Below are 17,379 nucleotides of genomic sequence, written 5' to 3'. Positions count from 1 at the left end.
GTTTTTTAAAAAGTCTCTTATGGGGTCTCTCTGGGAACAGGGGCCTTGAACATTAAGTATCATTAATTTCAAAGTAGATTCACCCCTGTCTGTGCCTCACAACTGCATATGGCTGCCCATAAATAGAACAATTTTGGAAGGAAGTTTTTAATGAGCTATCTCAGATTACAGCTCAGTCAATCCCAATAACTCCAGCATTAGCCTTACTTAATTTATATACTTCATATATGAACCAATTAAGAAGTAAGGAATTAATAATACATGTATTAACAGCAGCTAGAACGGTAATAGTCAGAACTTGGAAAACTTTGCAACTAATGAATATTGATCACTGGCATAATAGTCTGGTAAACTGCCATAATGGAAAACCTGTGGCAAAAAATTTGAAAGTGGCAAGGAAAAGAGAAAACAAGAGGCTTCCGGTCTGCCGCGCCGGCTAGAAGACGCAGGGACCTCGAGCTCTGAGGTCCCTGGCATCGCGGAGGGGGGGGGGGAAATCCACAGGGCGAGCGGATTCCCCGAAAGAATCCCGGGGCGCAGGTCCAGCGGAGCTCCGGTTCACGATTCCTCCACTGCCCAGGGAATCAGTAGAGCCCTTGAGAGCCAGCGGAGTGAAGAGTCGTGGGAGCCATCTTGGACGTCAGTTTACCTCCGAGAAGCGAAGCCTCGAGTCTTCTGTCAGCTAGCGGCGGATTCTTCCAAGAAAATCCAAGAAAAAAGTAAGTGGAACCCTTAATTGGAACTTTGAGATAAATTTGGCAACAATTTGGAAAAACAGGAGGAGATTTTTAAAAAACGGAAGTCGATCTCTTCCCAATGGATAATCAGGAGGCGCAATAAATATCCCTAAACCGAAAGGGAAACTGATTGACTGTGGAACCCGAGAGAAAGAAAGATTTTGGCAACCCTTCTCAGCCCCCCGGAGTCGGCTCCCCTTGAGGACCAGCAAGATTATTAAGGGGGAAAGTGCTTTGACAGCTGTCAAGAGCTGTCAAAGCTGTCAAAAGGCTAGACAAATCTATTAAATTGCTGTTGAATGGTATAATCTGCTACAAGAAGAAGTTAAAGTTAAGTCAATCTGAATTAGGATTTGATATATGGTGAAGTTAAAGACAATGGGAAAGGACAGCCAAGATGGAGGCGATCGTGTAGCAGGAAGGAAATTTCCAGTGCCTTTTGTCTCCTAATCTCCTGTCTGCTTGTGGTTAAGAGAAAGAATGAAAACAACTTACTCTCTAGCCTTCCAGGAGGCTGTGTTGGACTATCTGCAAATACTGAAAGACATCCATAAGAAACTGCAACATTCCAGTCCATCATGTACAGAAACTGTGGTTCAAGATCAGGACTTAGAGGACAATTTTGAATGTGAGGCTAAGATTAAGGAGCAAGAAATAGAGGACAATGTCGAAATTGAGTTGGATTAGAAAAAACAGGTTCTGGATGATGCACAACAAGGATTTGAAAAGAAAGAAGATGAGGCCAATGAACAACAAAATGAAATGAAGATTCAAGAAAAGGAGGAGCCTGGAGGGACTGAAATTTGGAGACGTATGACTGAGGAGTGGGAAACGCAGAAGGAGGGGGGGACAGAGGCCTGGACTTGGAAATGGGAAAGATGTGGTGTGGGATGAGAATTCTAGTTAAGAGGTATCTAGGTTGATTGAACAACGGTTTCTGAAATCTTGGCATGTTAAAGGAAATGTTGGTCCAATTGGGGGAACGACGTCGGGGGAGGGGAGGGAGAGTGTTAAAAAGTAAATGTTAAGATTTTGGGTAGAGAAATGATTGTATATAATAACTGAATTTTCTGGAGGGAGAAAGAAGAATGGTTGGGAAAAGAAAATTTAGATTTGTATTAAATATTTTTATGTTTAGATACGTGTCTGGGCAGAGAGCTACCTCTCTTCCTCTCTTTACTTGGAAGCACCTGGTGGCAGGGGGTGCTCTAAGGGGGGGAGGAGGGGGGAGGGAAACCCAGACACAAAAATGGATCTCCTTTGGAAGGCCGCATCTCACGGGTTCCTCTCGTGGCAGGAGGGGACCCGTGGTGAGGGGGCACGAAGAAGGAGGAGGATAAAGTGAATATTTTAAGGAAAAGATTTTGAGTTAAGATCAGAAAATCCGCCATAATTATATTAAGAAACTAAGAAAACCAGGAAGAAGAGATTCGAGGAAGTCACAAATACAATGTTTTTAAAAAAATAAGAATTGAAAAATTTATTTGTTTGTTTTATATGTGTGTGCTGAAGGATAAGCTGGGGGAAATCCAAACCTTTGTACTCCTCCACCCCTGGCCTCCTGGTGGCAGGGGGGGCGGGAGTGGAGGGGGGGAGGACAAATTCAGCCCTAAAATGGACCACCTTTGACTCTCAACTCCTATGGGTCCTACTGGTGGCAGAAGTGGACTGGTGGGGGGAGGGAGGATGGAGGGACGGAGTATATATTATGTTGTGTCTTGTCTTTGTTTATATTAAAATCAATAAAAATTATTATAAAAAAGGAAGAGAGAAAACAAGATAATTTTTGCACTGTAGGGTGTGATTTTACTAAATATACAAATGAAACAACACATGGATGAAAAATACCTACAACAAATATTGCAATATGGCGCAGATAAGCCGACACTATTCATTAATTCACTTCTAGTGGTTAGTATTTTACCCCCCTAGTCACCCATTTTTTGTTAGTCTTGTTATTTTATGATTTATGTGTGTGCAGTTAATAATAATAATAATAATAATAATAATAATAATAATAATAATAATAATAATACAACTGCTTATGGCCATCTAAAGTGTGTGCCACCATCCAGTGCTCAATGAACCCCAGTCCCTTTAGGGCAGGGGTGTCAAACTCAAATTCATCAGGGGCCGCACCAGCAGTTTGGTCACCCTCAAAGGGCCGGTTGTATCTGTAGGACTATGTGTCCACTCTTTATTATCATAAATTATTGTCACTGCATTCAATTATTACTGTTTTTTGTAATAATGTAAGTAATAACTAGCTCTGAAAGCAGAAACATAGTCAGAATAATGGCAAGTAGATATTCAAATGTACAATTATTGTACAATTTATTGAAAAATGATTTTTGGTAACTGCACTGGGTGGTGGAGGCTTGCTAGGGTTTCATGCAGGACCTTTGCAGAGCTACTAGTACCTGGAGATGCTGGGGTCCTTCTGCATGCAGGACAGATGTTCTGCCAGTGAGCCACCACCCTTCACCAAAGGGACTGGCTGAGGTTGACTCACTGGAGCTGCTCTCCTGGTTCCAGGGTTTAAGGGCCAGAAGTATAAAGCAGCATCCTATGTTTCTGAGGAGAGGGAAGGGGAGGGAGGGAGGGAGGAAGGAAGGAAGGAAGGAAGGAGGGAGTGGGAGGGAGAGAGGAAGGAAGGAAAGAGGGGAGAGAAAGAAGAGTAGGAAATAAGGAAGGGAATAAAGAAGGAAAGAAAAAGAAAGAGGGAGAGAAGATGGAAAGGGAGAAAGAAGGAAGGAAGTAGAGGGAAAGAAAGAATAAGAATGAGGGAGAGGAAGAAAGATGGGAAGGACAGAAGGAAGAAAGGAAGGAAGGAAGAAAGAAAGAAAGAAAGAAAGAAAAGAGGGAGCAGGAGGGAGAGAGGAAGGAAAGAGGTGAGAGAAAGAAGAGTAGGAAAGAAGGAATAAAGAAGGAAAGAAAAAGAAAGAGGGAGAGAAGACAGAGATAAAGAAGGAAGGAAGGAGAGGGAAAGAAAGAATAAGAACGAGAGAGAGGAAGAAAGAAAGGGAAGGGGGGGTCGCCGCCTTGATTCAGCACCAGAAAAGAGCGCGAAGGGACCCAGGGGCAAAAAGCATTTCCCGTGCAGCGTGAGGCAGCGGGTGTCCGTTTTAGGAGAAGTGCGTAAAGCCTCAGAGTTGCACGTTCGTGAGGCTGAGCCGCGGCAGGAGGAGGAGGTGAGACAAGAGGAGGAGGAGGAGGCGGCGGCTTGCCGGGTCAGTGCCCAGCAGCGCCATGCGGAGAGTCCTGAGCCTCTGGGACGCAGCAGTGCTCTGTAGCACTTTGAATCCTCCTCCACGCGGCACTGCTGGGTGCTTTGTCTGTGCTTCAGCAGCAGCAGCCGTTTCCAGGCGCTGAGCCGTGGCAGGAGGAGGAGGATTCAAAGTGCTACAGAGCACTGCTGCGTCGCAGAGGCTCGGGACTCTCCGTGCGGCGCTGCTCCGGCCGCCTTTCTACCCCCCCCCCGGCCCCAGCTGTTTGTCGGCGCTTTGTCGGCGCGGCGCTTCAGCAGCAAGGTCCCGCTGCTGGGGCATGCTGGCTGGGGCGCTCGGCGGGCCACATGACGAGGTCTGGCGGGCCGGATTTGGCCCCCGGGCCTTGTGTTTGACACCCATGCTTTAGGGTTTGAATTCACCACAGAGAGGGTTGGCAATTAGCCAAAATCTTGTGTTCTTACAGAATCGTTCCTTTACATTGCAATGGAACAGCACTAACTAATGTATTTAATTAACCAATTCAGTATTAATTTGACAAGTAGACTTCCCTGGGTCTGGGAGGAGAATGTGTTCCAGCCTTAGCACCAAACTGTTCAGGATCATGCCTCCACTTTCAACCGACGTGCCGAAGAGATGTCTTGTTAGGGGAAAAAGAAACAGCCAGTCCCGCTTCTGTACAGTATTAATATTAACGGCAGTATCAGTTCAGGCTCTTTGCACAGCCTTCAGCCCAAAGCCTGGAGAGGAGGATTCTAAATTCCCAGGAAATTTGAGGAGGAGAAGGGGATGGGAACAGAGAAGGGGGAAGAAGAAGAAAAACCCTGAAGGGAAAGGAAAGAAGAGGACACATAATTCTTATGGAAGAACTAGGCAACAGGAGGAGGAGGAGAGGAAAGGGGACGTGAAATAGGAGAGAGCAGAAGCTCCCTCCAAGACTGACAGGGGGCCGCCCTGAGGAGGCGGGGAAAATGGAGGAGGCGGGAAGTGATGGCGCCGCCCCTCGCCGCTCTCCCGCGCCTGGCCGGAGGCTGGGCGAGGAAAGCGGGAGGGCGATGCTGCTCTGGCCGGGCCGCTGACCGCGGTGCTGGCGCGGAGGGGGACGGAGGAGGCGGCCCCGCAGGATGGGCTGCGGCGGGAGCCGAGCTGATGCCATCGAGCCGCGCTACTACGAGAGCTGGACGAGGGAGACCGAGTCCACCTGGCTGACCAACACAGACGCCGAGCCCCAGCAGCCGCTTCCCGTCGCCGCCGGCCCGGAGGGCGGCCAAGCCGAGGCTGGCCTGAGGGAACCCGGTGAGTCGAGCTTGGGGCTGTTGGTGGCGGGAAACGCGAGCGAGGCGGCCCGGGCCCTTCCCGCCTCCTCGCTCTGTCCTCCGTCTCGCTCGCTTCCTTCGGGGCTCTTCTCCACAACCAAAGGTTTGGCCAGAGGAAGGCGAGGGGGGGCGGCAGCGAACAGGTGGCGAACACCCTCGTCTCACTGCTAGGACATATTTCAGAGAAGTGGCTTTGCATTTCGAGTTCTGTAGTCTGAGCTGCGCTCGTGGATTTATTCCTGCAGCCCTTGCTCCTGGTTCAGTGCGGTGGCTTGCAATGCAAACCCTATAGGTCCTGCATATTCAGAACAGAAGTGAAGACACAGTCGAGGGTGGGGTTCTTTTTGGAACATTATTTGTTCTTGCGACTTTTTATTTTCAAACAGGGAGAAGGGTTAAAACTTTTCCTCCCTGCAATGTAAAGAGGATGCATAGCAATATGCAGCTCTGCTTAACTTACATCTTCATGTAATTTAGCCTTATGCCAGTATCGTGATCCGGGTTTTTTTGGGTGGTGGTGGGGGGAGGGGCCCAAGGCCTTATTCGTATTATATAGGATGCTGCTGGTATGACACTACAGAAAGATCAAAGAGGGACCTTTTGTTGCTGTTGTAAGGGGAGGCTCTTCAATAGTCAGCAAAGGGAGTTGCTGCTGAAAAGAAACCTGGTACCAGTGCGCAACGAAGATGCATTGTAGCCTCAGTTCTATAGATCCTGTGCTTTACCAGTTTGTGCCATGTAGTAAGTGGCACAAGGATTGTGAGACTTGTTGTGAACAGGGCTTCACATATTTGGATGATCAGGCTGTCGGAGCAACCTGTCTGATCTATGAATCTGCAGATTCAGGGTTGTGCTTTAGTCAAGCTAGCAGTTTATAGTGTTCGAATCATGACTGAAGGTTATATATTTCAATTACATGTTACACATTTTCAGTTGCAAACATATCATATTTGCTCTCTGCCCATTTAAGATGGATGCTGCTGTGCTTGTGCTTACGAGACAGTCCTAATACTTAGCCAGCAGCACCATATCAACTTAGCAACGGAGAAGAACATGAAATACTGTAATTAGAACACACTCACCACAGTGCAGACGGTATGACTTCTGCACCTGTTATGGCATTATGCCGAGTCAACTCCTCTAGCAGCTGCTTACTAAAAGCATCAGTAGGAATGCCTTAGCATCTCTGCAGGGTAGGTAGAACTCTTCTTGACCATAACCAGTGAGAGCCTCACAAATGGGGAATAGTTGTATTAGAGACTGAGATGTGTGCATTAAAGCCCTGTTGAATTCCTCATCATTTCATTACATAGTAGTTAGTGAAATGGGCTATGTATCCAGGGGATATTACTGTTATTTATCAATTAACATAGATTTTGCCATGTATAATGTTATACATGCTATAATATTTGTCTTTGGAAGTATGCCTTGTTGGTTTCAGAGCAACCCAGCAGCAAGCTCTCTACTTATCTACATGTGTTTTAAAGTAGTTGATTTTTCCCACCCCAGTCAAATCACTGTGAATGTGCACATGATAACTGGTCAGCCATATGGCCAGTTTAGAGGCGTGCCTGTAATAGATTATGTGGCTTTTTATGCACAATCCATCATGAACATCCTGGTGGAATTGCTTACCATGCAGATTTAAAACAGGGGGGAAAGCCTTCAAAGGAGTTTTGTGAATTGACTCTTTGAAATAATGTGCACTTATGGTCACATTCTGCTTAATTTTGGCATGGTGGCGGAGAGGGGGGGGTAATACCCAAATGCTATTACATTTCTCCATAAGCTGAGAAAATATCATTTGCTGTTGCTAACTAGGACTAAGCTACAATTACCGTCCTAGAACATTAGTCATTGGATCTTCCTATGGGTTTACTTCTATTTTTTGAAATGCATGTGTAGGGAACAGTCAGTTTGCTTATAGCAGCAGAGCTTCCCCTTATGCCATTTCTTTAACTGAAATCATAGTGCTGCTGCAAGCAAGTCCAGCCCCCACCTATATTTCAGTCATGTGTAACACGTAGTTTGACATTAGCAGAACTCTTCTTTAACCTAGCCCTCAGAATTAATCCATGGGTTATAACCAATGCTAATCCTACTCAGAGGAGCCCACTGAAATTAACGAACCTCAGTTAATCATATCTATAATCTCCAGTGGGTCTACTCTGAGTAGGACTGGCACTGAGCAAGACTAGCACTGAATACAACCTCAAATTTTGTTTTCTAAATTTTGCCTTCTGATTTTTGTAGCCTGTGTATGAACCACCTATACATTTTTAATATATTTGAGTTTGGTTATATTTGTTACTGTCTTTGAGTAAGCAATGGTTAAGATTTAGCAGACGTTAACTGCTTGCAAGTCTTATTGTGTTAAGTAGAAGACAGTTTAACCATTCAGCTGAAATCAAAGGGACATAAACACTTATTTTTCTAAGACATATACCGTGTTTCTCCTAAAATAAGACACGTCTTATATTTATTTTTCCTCCCAAAAAACACACCACGGCTTATTTTCAGGGGATGTCTTTTTTTTTTTTTGGTGTCTTTGCGGAGGGGGGAGAGACGGAGCGAGGCGAAACGGTGTGTGTGTGTGTGCAGAGCACAGACTGCCCACCTCGCGGGGGTAACCTCCTGCTGCTGCACCTGGGTAAGGAAAAGGGGACTTCTCCCTCGCGCGCACGCACGCACAAGAGCACCAGAAGAGTGCTCTTCACGCTGCACTGTGTCCCCGAAGCGGCAGCACGAAGAGCCCGGTGAGAGGCAGCTGCGGCTGCAGGTGAAGCCCGGGATCTGCGTGGGCGACTGGGGGTGAACGCACTGAGTGCTGCGGCGGTAGCGAAGAGGCGCCCGATCAGCTGAGAAGCGGGCTGATCGGGCGCCTCTTTGCCACCGCCGCAGCGCTCAGTGCGTTCGCCCCCAGTCGCCCACGCAGATCCCGGGCTTCCTTCACCTGCAGCCGCAGCTGCCTCTCAACAGGCTCTTCGCGCTGCACTGTGCTCCCCGAAGCGGCAGCGCGAAGAGCCTGTTGAGAGGCAGCTGCGGCTGCAGGTGAAGCCCGGGATCTGCGTGGGCGACTGGGGGCGAACGCACTGAGCGCTGCGGCGGTAGCGAAGAGGCGCCCGATCAGCTGAGAAGCGGGCTGATCGGGCGCCTCTTTGCCACCGCCGCAGCGCTCAGTGCGTTCGCCCCCAGTCACCCACGCAGATCCCGGGCTTCCTTCACCTGCAGCCGCAGCTGCCTCTCAACAGGCTCTTCGCGCTGCACTGTGCTCCCCGAAGCGGCAGCGCGAAGAGCCTGTTGAGAGGCAGCTGCGGCTGCAGGTGAAGCCCGGGATCTGCGTGGGCGACTGGGGGCGAACGCACTGAGCGCTGCGGCGGTAGCGAAGAGGCGCCCGATCAGCTGAGAAGCGGGCTGATCGGGCGCCTCTTTGCCACCGCCGCAGCGCTCAGTGCGTTCGCCCCCAGTCGCCCACGCAGATCCCGGGCTTCCTTCACCTGCAGCCGCAGCTGCCTCTCAACAGGCTCTTCGCGCTGCACTGTGCTCCCCGAAGCGGCAGCGCGAAGAGCCTGTTGAGAGGCAGCTGCGGCTGCAGGTGAAGCCCGGGATCTGCGTGGGCGACTGGGGGCGAATGCACTGAGCGCTGCGGCGGTAGCGAAGAGGCGCCCGATCAGCTGAGAAGCGGGCTGATCGGGCGCCTCTTTGCCACCGCCGCAGCGCTCAGTGCGTTCGCCCCCAGTCGCCCACGCAGATCCCGGGCTTCCTTCACCTGCAGCCGCAGCTGCCTCTCAACAGGCTCTTCGCGCTGCACTGTGCTCCCCGAAGCGGCAGCGCGAAGAGCCTGTTGAGAGGCAGCTGCGGCTGCAGGTGAAGGAAGCCCGGGATCTGCGTGGGCGACTGGGGGCAGCCGCAGCTGCCTCTCAACAGGCTCTTCGCGCTGCGCTGCGCTCCCCGAAGCGGCTCCCACCCCTGGCTTATTTTCGGGGGATGTCTTATATTTATTCTACTAATTAAAAGCCTGACATGGCTTATTTTTGAGGACCGTCTTATTTTAGGAGAAACACGGTACTGCTTAATTACTTGTATTTCTAAACAGTGTATATAAAAAGAAATCCACACAAAATGTGACAATAAAAAAATAAAACATATTATAAAGCCAAACACTTAAATTTGGCTGGATCTTATCCAATAGTATAATTCTCCACTCATCTTTTTTCTTCTATTCATTTTTTCCACCTCATATTCCCTTTTTATCTTAATTTTCAAACTGCAGCAGACGGTGATTTTTTCCACAGTAAACTGAAAAGAGCAATAATGGCTATATACAGATGTCTGAAATACTGTACAGAAACTGTAAGACCTTTCCACTAACATCATAACAGAATTTAATGTTCTCAGTAGTAAGTAACACACTTAAACCTACCATGGAACTTTCTATCTGTACCAAACAATTGGTGAAGAATAAATATAGAAAAAACGGTGTAGCAATATCAGCCATCTGGGGTGGGTGGCATAAAAAGGCAAAGCCTTTAAAAGACCAACAACGGTGCTATACTTTTGTGAATGGTCTCAAAAAAATGGAGGGGGGACAATTTAGCAGTAGTTCAAGTTGTTCCTAAAAGCTTCCATTGAAAGAGAAAATGTAGCATGAAATCTTCCTTTCACAGACTATTAAAACTAGAAAAATTATGAATTGCTGTATTAAAAGCAGTCTTGTCACTCTAGTTGCTTCATTAGCTTCATCTAGAAAAGCAAAACCATTGAACTGAAAGGTTTTGCATCATCAGAAGTATTATTGACAGTTGGAATAGTTTTCCATAGGCCAGAGATCTGTAATCTCTATAATTGCAACCCTTTTAGAGGGAGTTACAGGTACGGTAGGTAGCCGTGTTGGTCTGAGTCGAAGCAAAATAAAAAAAATTCCTTCAGTAGCACCTTAAAGACCAACTAAGTTTTTATTTTGGTATGAGCTTTCGTGTGCATGCACACTTCTTCAGAACTCCCTTTTAGAGGGAGTTGCTTACTTGTATAGGATCCATTTCCTCCCCCACCCCCACTCTTCTGTTTTAAGGGTATATTTTTTCTGTGTTGAAACAACATTTTGTTATGGATATGTATTTAGTACTTCTAATGCTGTTCCAAGTGCTATGTGGGGAAATATGGTTTTAAAGAGTCACAGATGCATTTTGCATTATGGCCCATTACATTGTAAATAGGCAATGACATTTATGCATGCTCCATTTTGGGAAATATTTACTTGCTCATCTTCTGTTTTTAAGTGACGTGTGTGTGTGTGTGTGTGTGTGTGTGTGTACACAAGGCTGTACAATTTGCTTGCTGTGCTACCACAGTACTGGAGTGTTTATCCAGAAGTTTGTCATGCACTTAAACTTAGGCAGATGTGCTACTCCAATCACCTGTCCCTATTACTTGTTAAGGGATGTCTATTGGATAATAGAATAGAATAGAATAGTAATTTATTCGCCAAGTACTTACATACTTGGAATTAGCTTTGGCTAATTTTGCAGTGTAAACGTTCTTTATACAAAATATCTGTTAAATATCTGTGTGAGGATCGGAGTGTGCAGAACACTATTTCAAGCAAAGAGGAGCCACTCCGACTGCGCCTGGAGCTTTTGCCTTCTGTCCCTGTAGTGACTTCAGAACAGGTTGAGGTGGTTGTTGGTGCCTGTGGCACCGAGTGAATTGCTCTAGTTGATAATGCTTGACTTTGCTATAAATTTTCTCCAATGAGATCAAGATTGCATACAACATGTTCCCCCCCCTCATTTAATCCCCCAAACAACTCCATCTCTCTCTCCCATGAAACTGGCATAAGGTGATATATAAATCAAATTGAAAGTAACAGAAGCATGCACTATGCATCCCAGCTATGCATTTTGCCTCCCATCCCCATGCTGCCACACAGCCTACCCATCATGGCTTTATGGTAGCATGGCAACAATGGTGTAGCACAGACTAGTCTGTATGGCAAGCTCATGCAAGCGAATGGCTGACCCCATGCAGCATTATTCACTTGAATGCAGTTCTAAGCAGCTTCCATGCAACTCACTTGTGTGAAGCCTCAAACCTCTTGCACAGATGATCAAAAAGCATGAAAGGAACATGCTGTTACTTCAAGACTATTTGTTCTGGAACAGATAAATATGAATGCATACATAAATTTTACATGTTATTTTTGGTACTTTCCTCCTTTTTTGTTCTTTCCCCTGCAGTTTCTTGGAGTACATTCTTCCATAAAGCTTGAATATTGCTTCGTTCATATGATTTGACACTTAAAGAATACTTCATTAGCCCTCTAGATGCTCCTGTGTGGGAGGAGCATCCTGTAATCTTGCATTGACTTTTAGCACCAGAAATGGGACTGAACCAATTGTTTTCCTTTCCCTGCATTGCAGATACAGAGGACAAGCAAGGATCTGCTTTGATAAAAAGTCTTTCGTCATAAACATTTTTTTAGGAGGTTTCCAGAAAGGATCACAGGCTTCCCATGTAGTCTTCTTGCTCTAGTTATTTGCATGTAGGTGGCAATGTGCACCCTTACAAATGCTATTTAGTTGGCAATACAGCACATGCAAGAATGGTGATGTTGAAATTCACTTGAGACAGCCCTTTAATATTCCGTTTTATGGAGGACTTGGGTATGTCTGTGCTGTGCATGCCCCCACTTATTCCCACCGACAACTACTGACAAATTTGATATGTTCCGTCAGGGTATCAGTGTTTAAATGGATACATGTGAAATATTTAGGCTGCATGTGGAATCTAATTGGAGTATGCTCTGGATGCAATATGTGTACAAAATAGAAATACTGATGCAATGCCTGGTCTCATGTGAGTTAAGACTTCATTGATTATGAAACACAGTATCACTTCCAAATACCAAGCAGTGTTCCTTACCATTCCTTAGTTTACAGCATAGACTTAAGTAGCGCTCTGCTTTGGGCAGAAAAACTAACAATTTTCTTGTTTCAGAGGGAGTCGCATAAAGAGGTTGGCTGAATATATTGAGCCAATTGTGCCGTTATCTCCTGCCTGCTTTTGCAGCTGCTCTGAGTCACCTGACACAAAGTAACAATGCCTTCAATTTTTCATGAAGCATATATGTAGCCAAGAATCGTGCAAACAAAAACCACCCCCAGTGGTTATATGTATTATATGTATTTCCTTTTATCGACAGCTTTGAAGCAAAAGCTATGATTAAGTGTTAAGAGCATGTGAAAGGTTCATTATGTGGTAGATAGACACATGTAACTGAAGCAGCTTGCCCAAAGTTCACATATACAGTGGAACCTCGGTTTATGAACACCTCGGTTTATGAATTTTCGGTTTATGAACGCCGCGGACCCATCTGGAACGGATTAATTCACTTTCCATTACTTTTAATGGGAAAGTTTGCTTCAGTTTATGAACGCTTCAGTTTATGAACAGACTTCCGCAACCAATTACACCCATGTTTCAGTTTATGAACGCTTCAGTTTAAGTACTCCGCGGACCGTCTGGAACGGATTAATCGACTTTCCATTACTTTCAATGGGAAAGTTCGCTTCAGTTTATGAACGGTTACTCCGCGGACCGTCTGGAACGGATTAATCCACTTTCCATTACTTTCAATGGGAAAGTTCGCTTCAGTTTATGAACGCTTCAGTTTATGAACAGACTTCCGGAACCAATTGTGTTCATAAACCGAGGTACCACTGTATTTCATATCAGTGGTAGCATCGGTAATCATAAGGCTTGGTACTTGGCCAGTAAACTCTGAGACATGTGCAAAATGTTCTGTAGGTGGTTGGAATTTATTTATTGAATTTACACTCTTCTGCCTTTCGTCCCCAAGGAGTTCAGGGAAGCAAACTGGCCATCCGTCTCTTGCTGATGCAGGACATATGCTGCCACAGCATCCCTGATACAGAATCATAGAGCTGGAAGACAAATCAAATATTGGCTTGATCAGGAGTGGAGAATCTTCTTGGCCCAGATGGCCAGATCTTTCTCTCTCCCAAACTCTGTGGGCCACTTTGGGTGAGACATGGGCGAGGCCACTGACCTGTCAATAATCTGGCATCACAATTACTTTAGATGAGAGGTGGGCAGTTGACCCATAGGGGTGAGGGGAGGAGTCTGATTTGCCAGTGCATTCCCCATAGGACTTCAATAGCGCCATGGTGCCCACAGAGGCCATGTTGGCAACCCCTTCTTTACCCAAACCATCAAAGCTTACCACAGAAACTTTCAGATGCCTCTGCTTGCTTTCTGTGACAGGTTGCACACAGTCATGTTGTTTCACTGAGAAATGCTATATGATGATTGAAGGGGCCTGGCATATTTTATCTTTTGGAGAGGGGAAAAAACAGCTGGGTGAAGAGCTAGAGAAAACAGATGGGGAGGAAAACTGGCCCTTTCCCCCTGCCAGTTCCCCAGCGCCCACAGCTGTTTCACCCGAAAAAAAAGCAGGGGGAGGAAATTACGTAACTATACATAATTTCTGCCCTCAGGAGGGCAAGAACGATTTTATAGCAAAAGTTCACGGAAATAGAAGAGAGGCAGTATGGGATGTACGACGTATTTTTCCACAGCAGTATGGTTGCACAAAAGCAGGAAGTCAAACAGGACATAAACTATTAGCCATGGTATTCAACAGATTATTATTTATATTTAAAAAGGAATGGAGCAGGAGAAGAAAAAAATCAGTGCTCTATTTTTGTTTTCAAAGACATGCCTGCTTTGCTTATGTCTCTCTGAATAATAATTCAGGATCTCGTGCTTCTAATTTCTGTTCAGTTTCTAATTTGATAGAGGGGGATAGGAATGCGCAAATGTCTTTTGGTAATTGGGCATATACAAACTGTTGACGAACAATTATGTGAAACTGACCTGTTTTGTTAATATCTCTTTAACTTGAAAAAAAATGTGTAAAACACCAGTAAATGTTTTGACTTAACAAAATGTGATTTTGTGTGTTCTTAGGAATTCTGGAGGATAGCAAATCAACTCAGACTTGTACCGGAAAGTCCTCAGCTGCAAGTGGAATAGGTAGTGCTGAAAAGAGAACTCACTGTGGTACACAATGTACAAAACTGACAGTTCACGCCACTGGAACTTCAGCACACAAACAACAAAATGGCTTTAGAACCACAGAGGTAAGTGCAGAACTACATTCTGAGCGACTCCTTGTGCACACTGGTATCCTCTTGAAGCTGGGCTAATCCTGTTTCTCCTGAGCTAAAGGCCTGACACAGTGCTATTAAGCCTGTGTCCTTTACACTGAAGTCGTACCTTCTAACTAGTGTTTCTTTTTTAAAGTCACAATGAATACATTTCTCATATTGCAAGGCTCATGACAAAGCAATAACTATTGGGAATAATGGCATGTGTTGAACCTGTTTTAATTAAGGACATAAAGAAGAATCAACTGAATATATTAATACTGCTTCAGGCGGAAAAATGCTTCCAGAACTGAATCATGTGTGGGGATTTGGCAGGGCAGAATGATAGTCCACGTGAAAGGACTGATTCCTCAGCTGGGCTGAGTGTTTGCTGTGAGAGATTGACAATATTGTTGATCTTGTTGTTTTGATTAGTAGCCTGTAGGTTGGAAAGGTTAGAGAGTTTTTTGTTTTTCTGTTTTTTCAGTAACTCCAGTTTAGAGGGTTAAATGGTTTGTTTTTCTTTGTGGAACTCTTGCCAGGCTAGGTGATTCCTGATAGAGTTGTCCAGTACAGAGAGTTCCTCCTTCATTAGCTTCTGTTTAGAGTACAGAACGCCGATCAGATGTTTGAGCAGCTTCTTGGAGAAAGTGTGGCATAGTTTCCTTGCATATTCAGTAGGATAAGTGGATTGTAGAGGGTTCTTAATTCTAATACCCTTAGGTATAATGTCCAGGTTCTTGCATTTAGTCAGAAAGAAGATGTCAGTCTGTACCTGTGCAAGTTTCTTGGTGAGGTTGATGGACTTCCATTTCATGCGGCTCAATGTGGTGCCTTCCATAGTTCTAGTTACAGGTAGGTAGCCGTGTTGGTCTGACATAGTCAAAACAAAATAAAAAAATTCCTTACAGTAGCACCTTAGAGACCAAGTAAGTTTGTCATTGGTATGAGCTTTCATGTGCATGACACGAAAGCTCATACCAGTGACAAACATGTCAGACCAACATGGCTACCTACCTGTAATTAATACTGCTTTACTGTTATTTTGAAGGCCAGTCATGAGCTGCTTAAGTAAATGTTACATGCAGTGCAACATTTCTCCTATTGTCCACTGGATGTTCCAGTCGCATCTCTGAGCCTGCCAAGCATCCATAAAATCCAACCGGAGTGTCTGTGAAGAAAAATTGGTGATTAATCCAATTGAACACGGTCTAGATCTCATGTTAGGACCTACTTTATGGTAGCAAAGTATTGGAAGATGATACAGTCTCAAGATTAGCCCAGGGGCTGGAGGTTTCCCACCCCGCTTTACATTTATACTTCCTTTGAACTTCACTAATAATTCTTTTCCATTTGGGGACAATGTTCTGGTCCATGTAGGTCTTTATTATCCTGAACACAACTTGGTGTCATCTACAAACTAGTCCATGTTCCTTCTCATCGCTGACTTCAGATCCTTTATAAACAAGTTAAATGACACCAGTTAAACAGAGATCATTTGTGAGTGGTAGGGAGGGCGTTCTTTGTGATAACTTTCCAATTATTTTACTTCCTATTTTCTGAGTAAAAATGCCACTGTATTAACAATTTGACTGGCGATTACTACAAGATCTGTTCGTGGAGACTTCAGGATATAAGTATTGCTAAGTATTGCTTGTTGTTTAGATTTGAGTATTTTGTTAATTCCCCCCCCCCTTGTCTTTTCTCTTTGTTTAGGAAATTTTCTTCTATGAAACATCTTCTAAGCATCTTGCATTAAACTAATTTACTGTACACTCTTTTTAAACAGGCTAAATGGGACAACAAGAAAAAAGTCACAAAAGAAGTCGCTATTAACGCCACCAAAACAATAAGACAAATTAGTAACAGAAGAATTACAAAGAACTGTGTCAATTAAAAGAGCCAAAGGAGAAGATGACTGAATTCTGCAATATTTTGCTGCACTTTAACTGATAACTTAATGTGAAGATCTCAAGGTGTTTTATTTTTCATGCTGAATGTAGTGGACATCTGCTGCTGAGTGCCTTTGGAAAAACCGCTATCCTTGCTCTAAACTGCTGCCAGCATTGGATGCTTTTTGTTCTATATTGCCATACTGGTGAGGCTGGGCCAGCAATTAGAACATAATGGTTTGGATTTCATACATTGCCATTTAAGTAATTAATTTCACATAAAAATGGATACCAAAATATTTCAGGAACACTCAATCCCTCACAAATTGCATCTGACACATCTGTTTTTAGGTACATGAAAGTTGAGATTTCATGCAGCCTTTCTGTGGTTGGCACTTCAGTTCAGTTTGCACATCAAATGTTTTCCATCCTGACCCTAAAGATGTTCACTACAAGGTTCTGTTGTTTATCTCAGTGGCATGCTGAGTGAGCCATATAATCATGGTCTGATTTGCTATACCATATGAGACTTACGATGTAACTGATGGCCAAGGTTTGTGTCGGCATAGATAGGTTTAATGTAGCTGAAATACATGTAAGAACTGTGGTACTCTAACTTTGCTGCTTCTGTGTCATATAGCAGCTTTGCACTGTGTGGCAATGATATGCCTGCAAAAGGGTGAAATATCCTACCACTCAAAATTGGGATCTCCCACAACTCATTGAAAAAAGGCAGCTGATTGATCTTGTGTCTCCTTTATCACTTATATTTTCAAAAGGAATTTGTGTATATGTTTGCTATTGAAGTCTCTAAATTTTAAACAAACAGATTTGTTTTGAAGGAGAGCAAAATTATCCAAATAGTAATCTGAAAGACACAACTTCATTTTTAAAAAAGTTCTTCTAGCCTATAAATTAATAAAATTTATATGAAAAGTTAGTGTTTGGTGTCAAATCTATAGAAAAGGCACTTCAATCACAGATGAACAGGCCATTGAGACAAATAAAAAAATGTAACTAATAAAAATGTTTGTAAATTG

At 44.5% G+C, this 17,379-nt stretch overlaps 1 protein-coding gene across 1 annotated transcript; it reads left to right on the top strand.

Moving 5' to 3' along the window:
• The first annotated feature begins 4,932 nt into the window (after nt 1-4,932).
• Nucleotides 4,933-17,379, top strand: BAALC (BAALC binder of MAP3K1 and KLF4). Its single transcript, XM_035126114.2, has 3 exons — nt 4,933-5,260; nt 14,269-14,441; nt 16,237-17,379. Exons 1-3 carry the CDS (start codon nt 5,089-5,091, stop codon nt 16,342-16,344), a joined length of 453 nt encoding a protein of 150 aa, XP_034982005.1. The 5' UTR covers nt 4,933-5,088; the 3' UTR covers nt 16,345-17,379.

Source organism: Zootoca vivipara, chromosome 8 (assembly GCF_963506605.1).
Source record: "Zootoca vivipara chromosome 8, rZooViv1.1, whole genome shotgun sequence".
Lineage (NCBI taxonomy): Eukaryota > Metazoa > Chordata > Lepidosauria > Squamata > Lacertidae > Zootoca > Zootoca vivipara.
The sequence above is the reverse complement of the archived record's forward strand: the minus strand, read 5'-3'. Positions and strand labels throughout refer to the sequence as shown.

What these genes read in the sequence shown, in the direction of transcription:
- BAALC (XM_035126114.2), top strand. Translation starts at nt 5,089, where the DNA reads ATGGGCTGCGGCGGGAGCCGAGCTGATGCCATCGAGCCGCGCTACTAC. An exon ending in GGCTGGCCTGAGGGAACCCG is followed by an intron (nt 5,261 to 14,268) that starts GTGAGTCGAGCT and finishes GTGTGTTCTTAG; the next exon opens with GAATTCTGGAGGATAGCAAA. An exon ending in ATGGCTTTAGAACCACAGAG is followed by an intron (nt 14,442 to 16,236) that starts GTAAGTGCAGAA and finishes CTTTTTAAACAG; the next exon opens with GCTAAATGGGACAACAAGAA.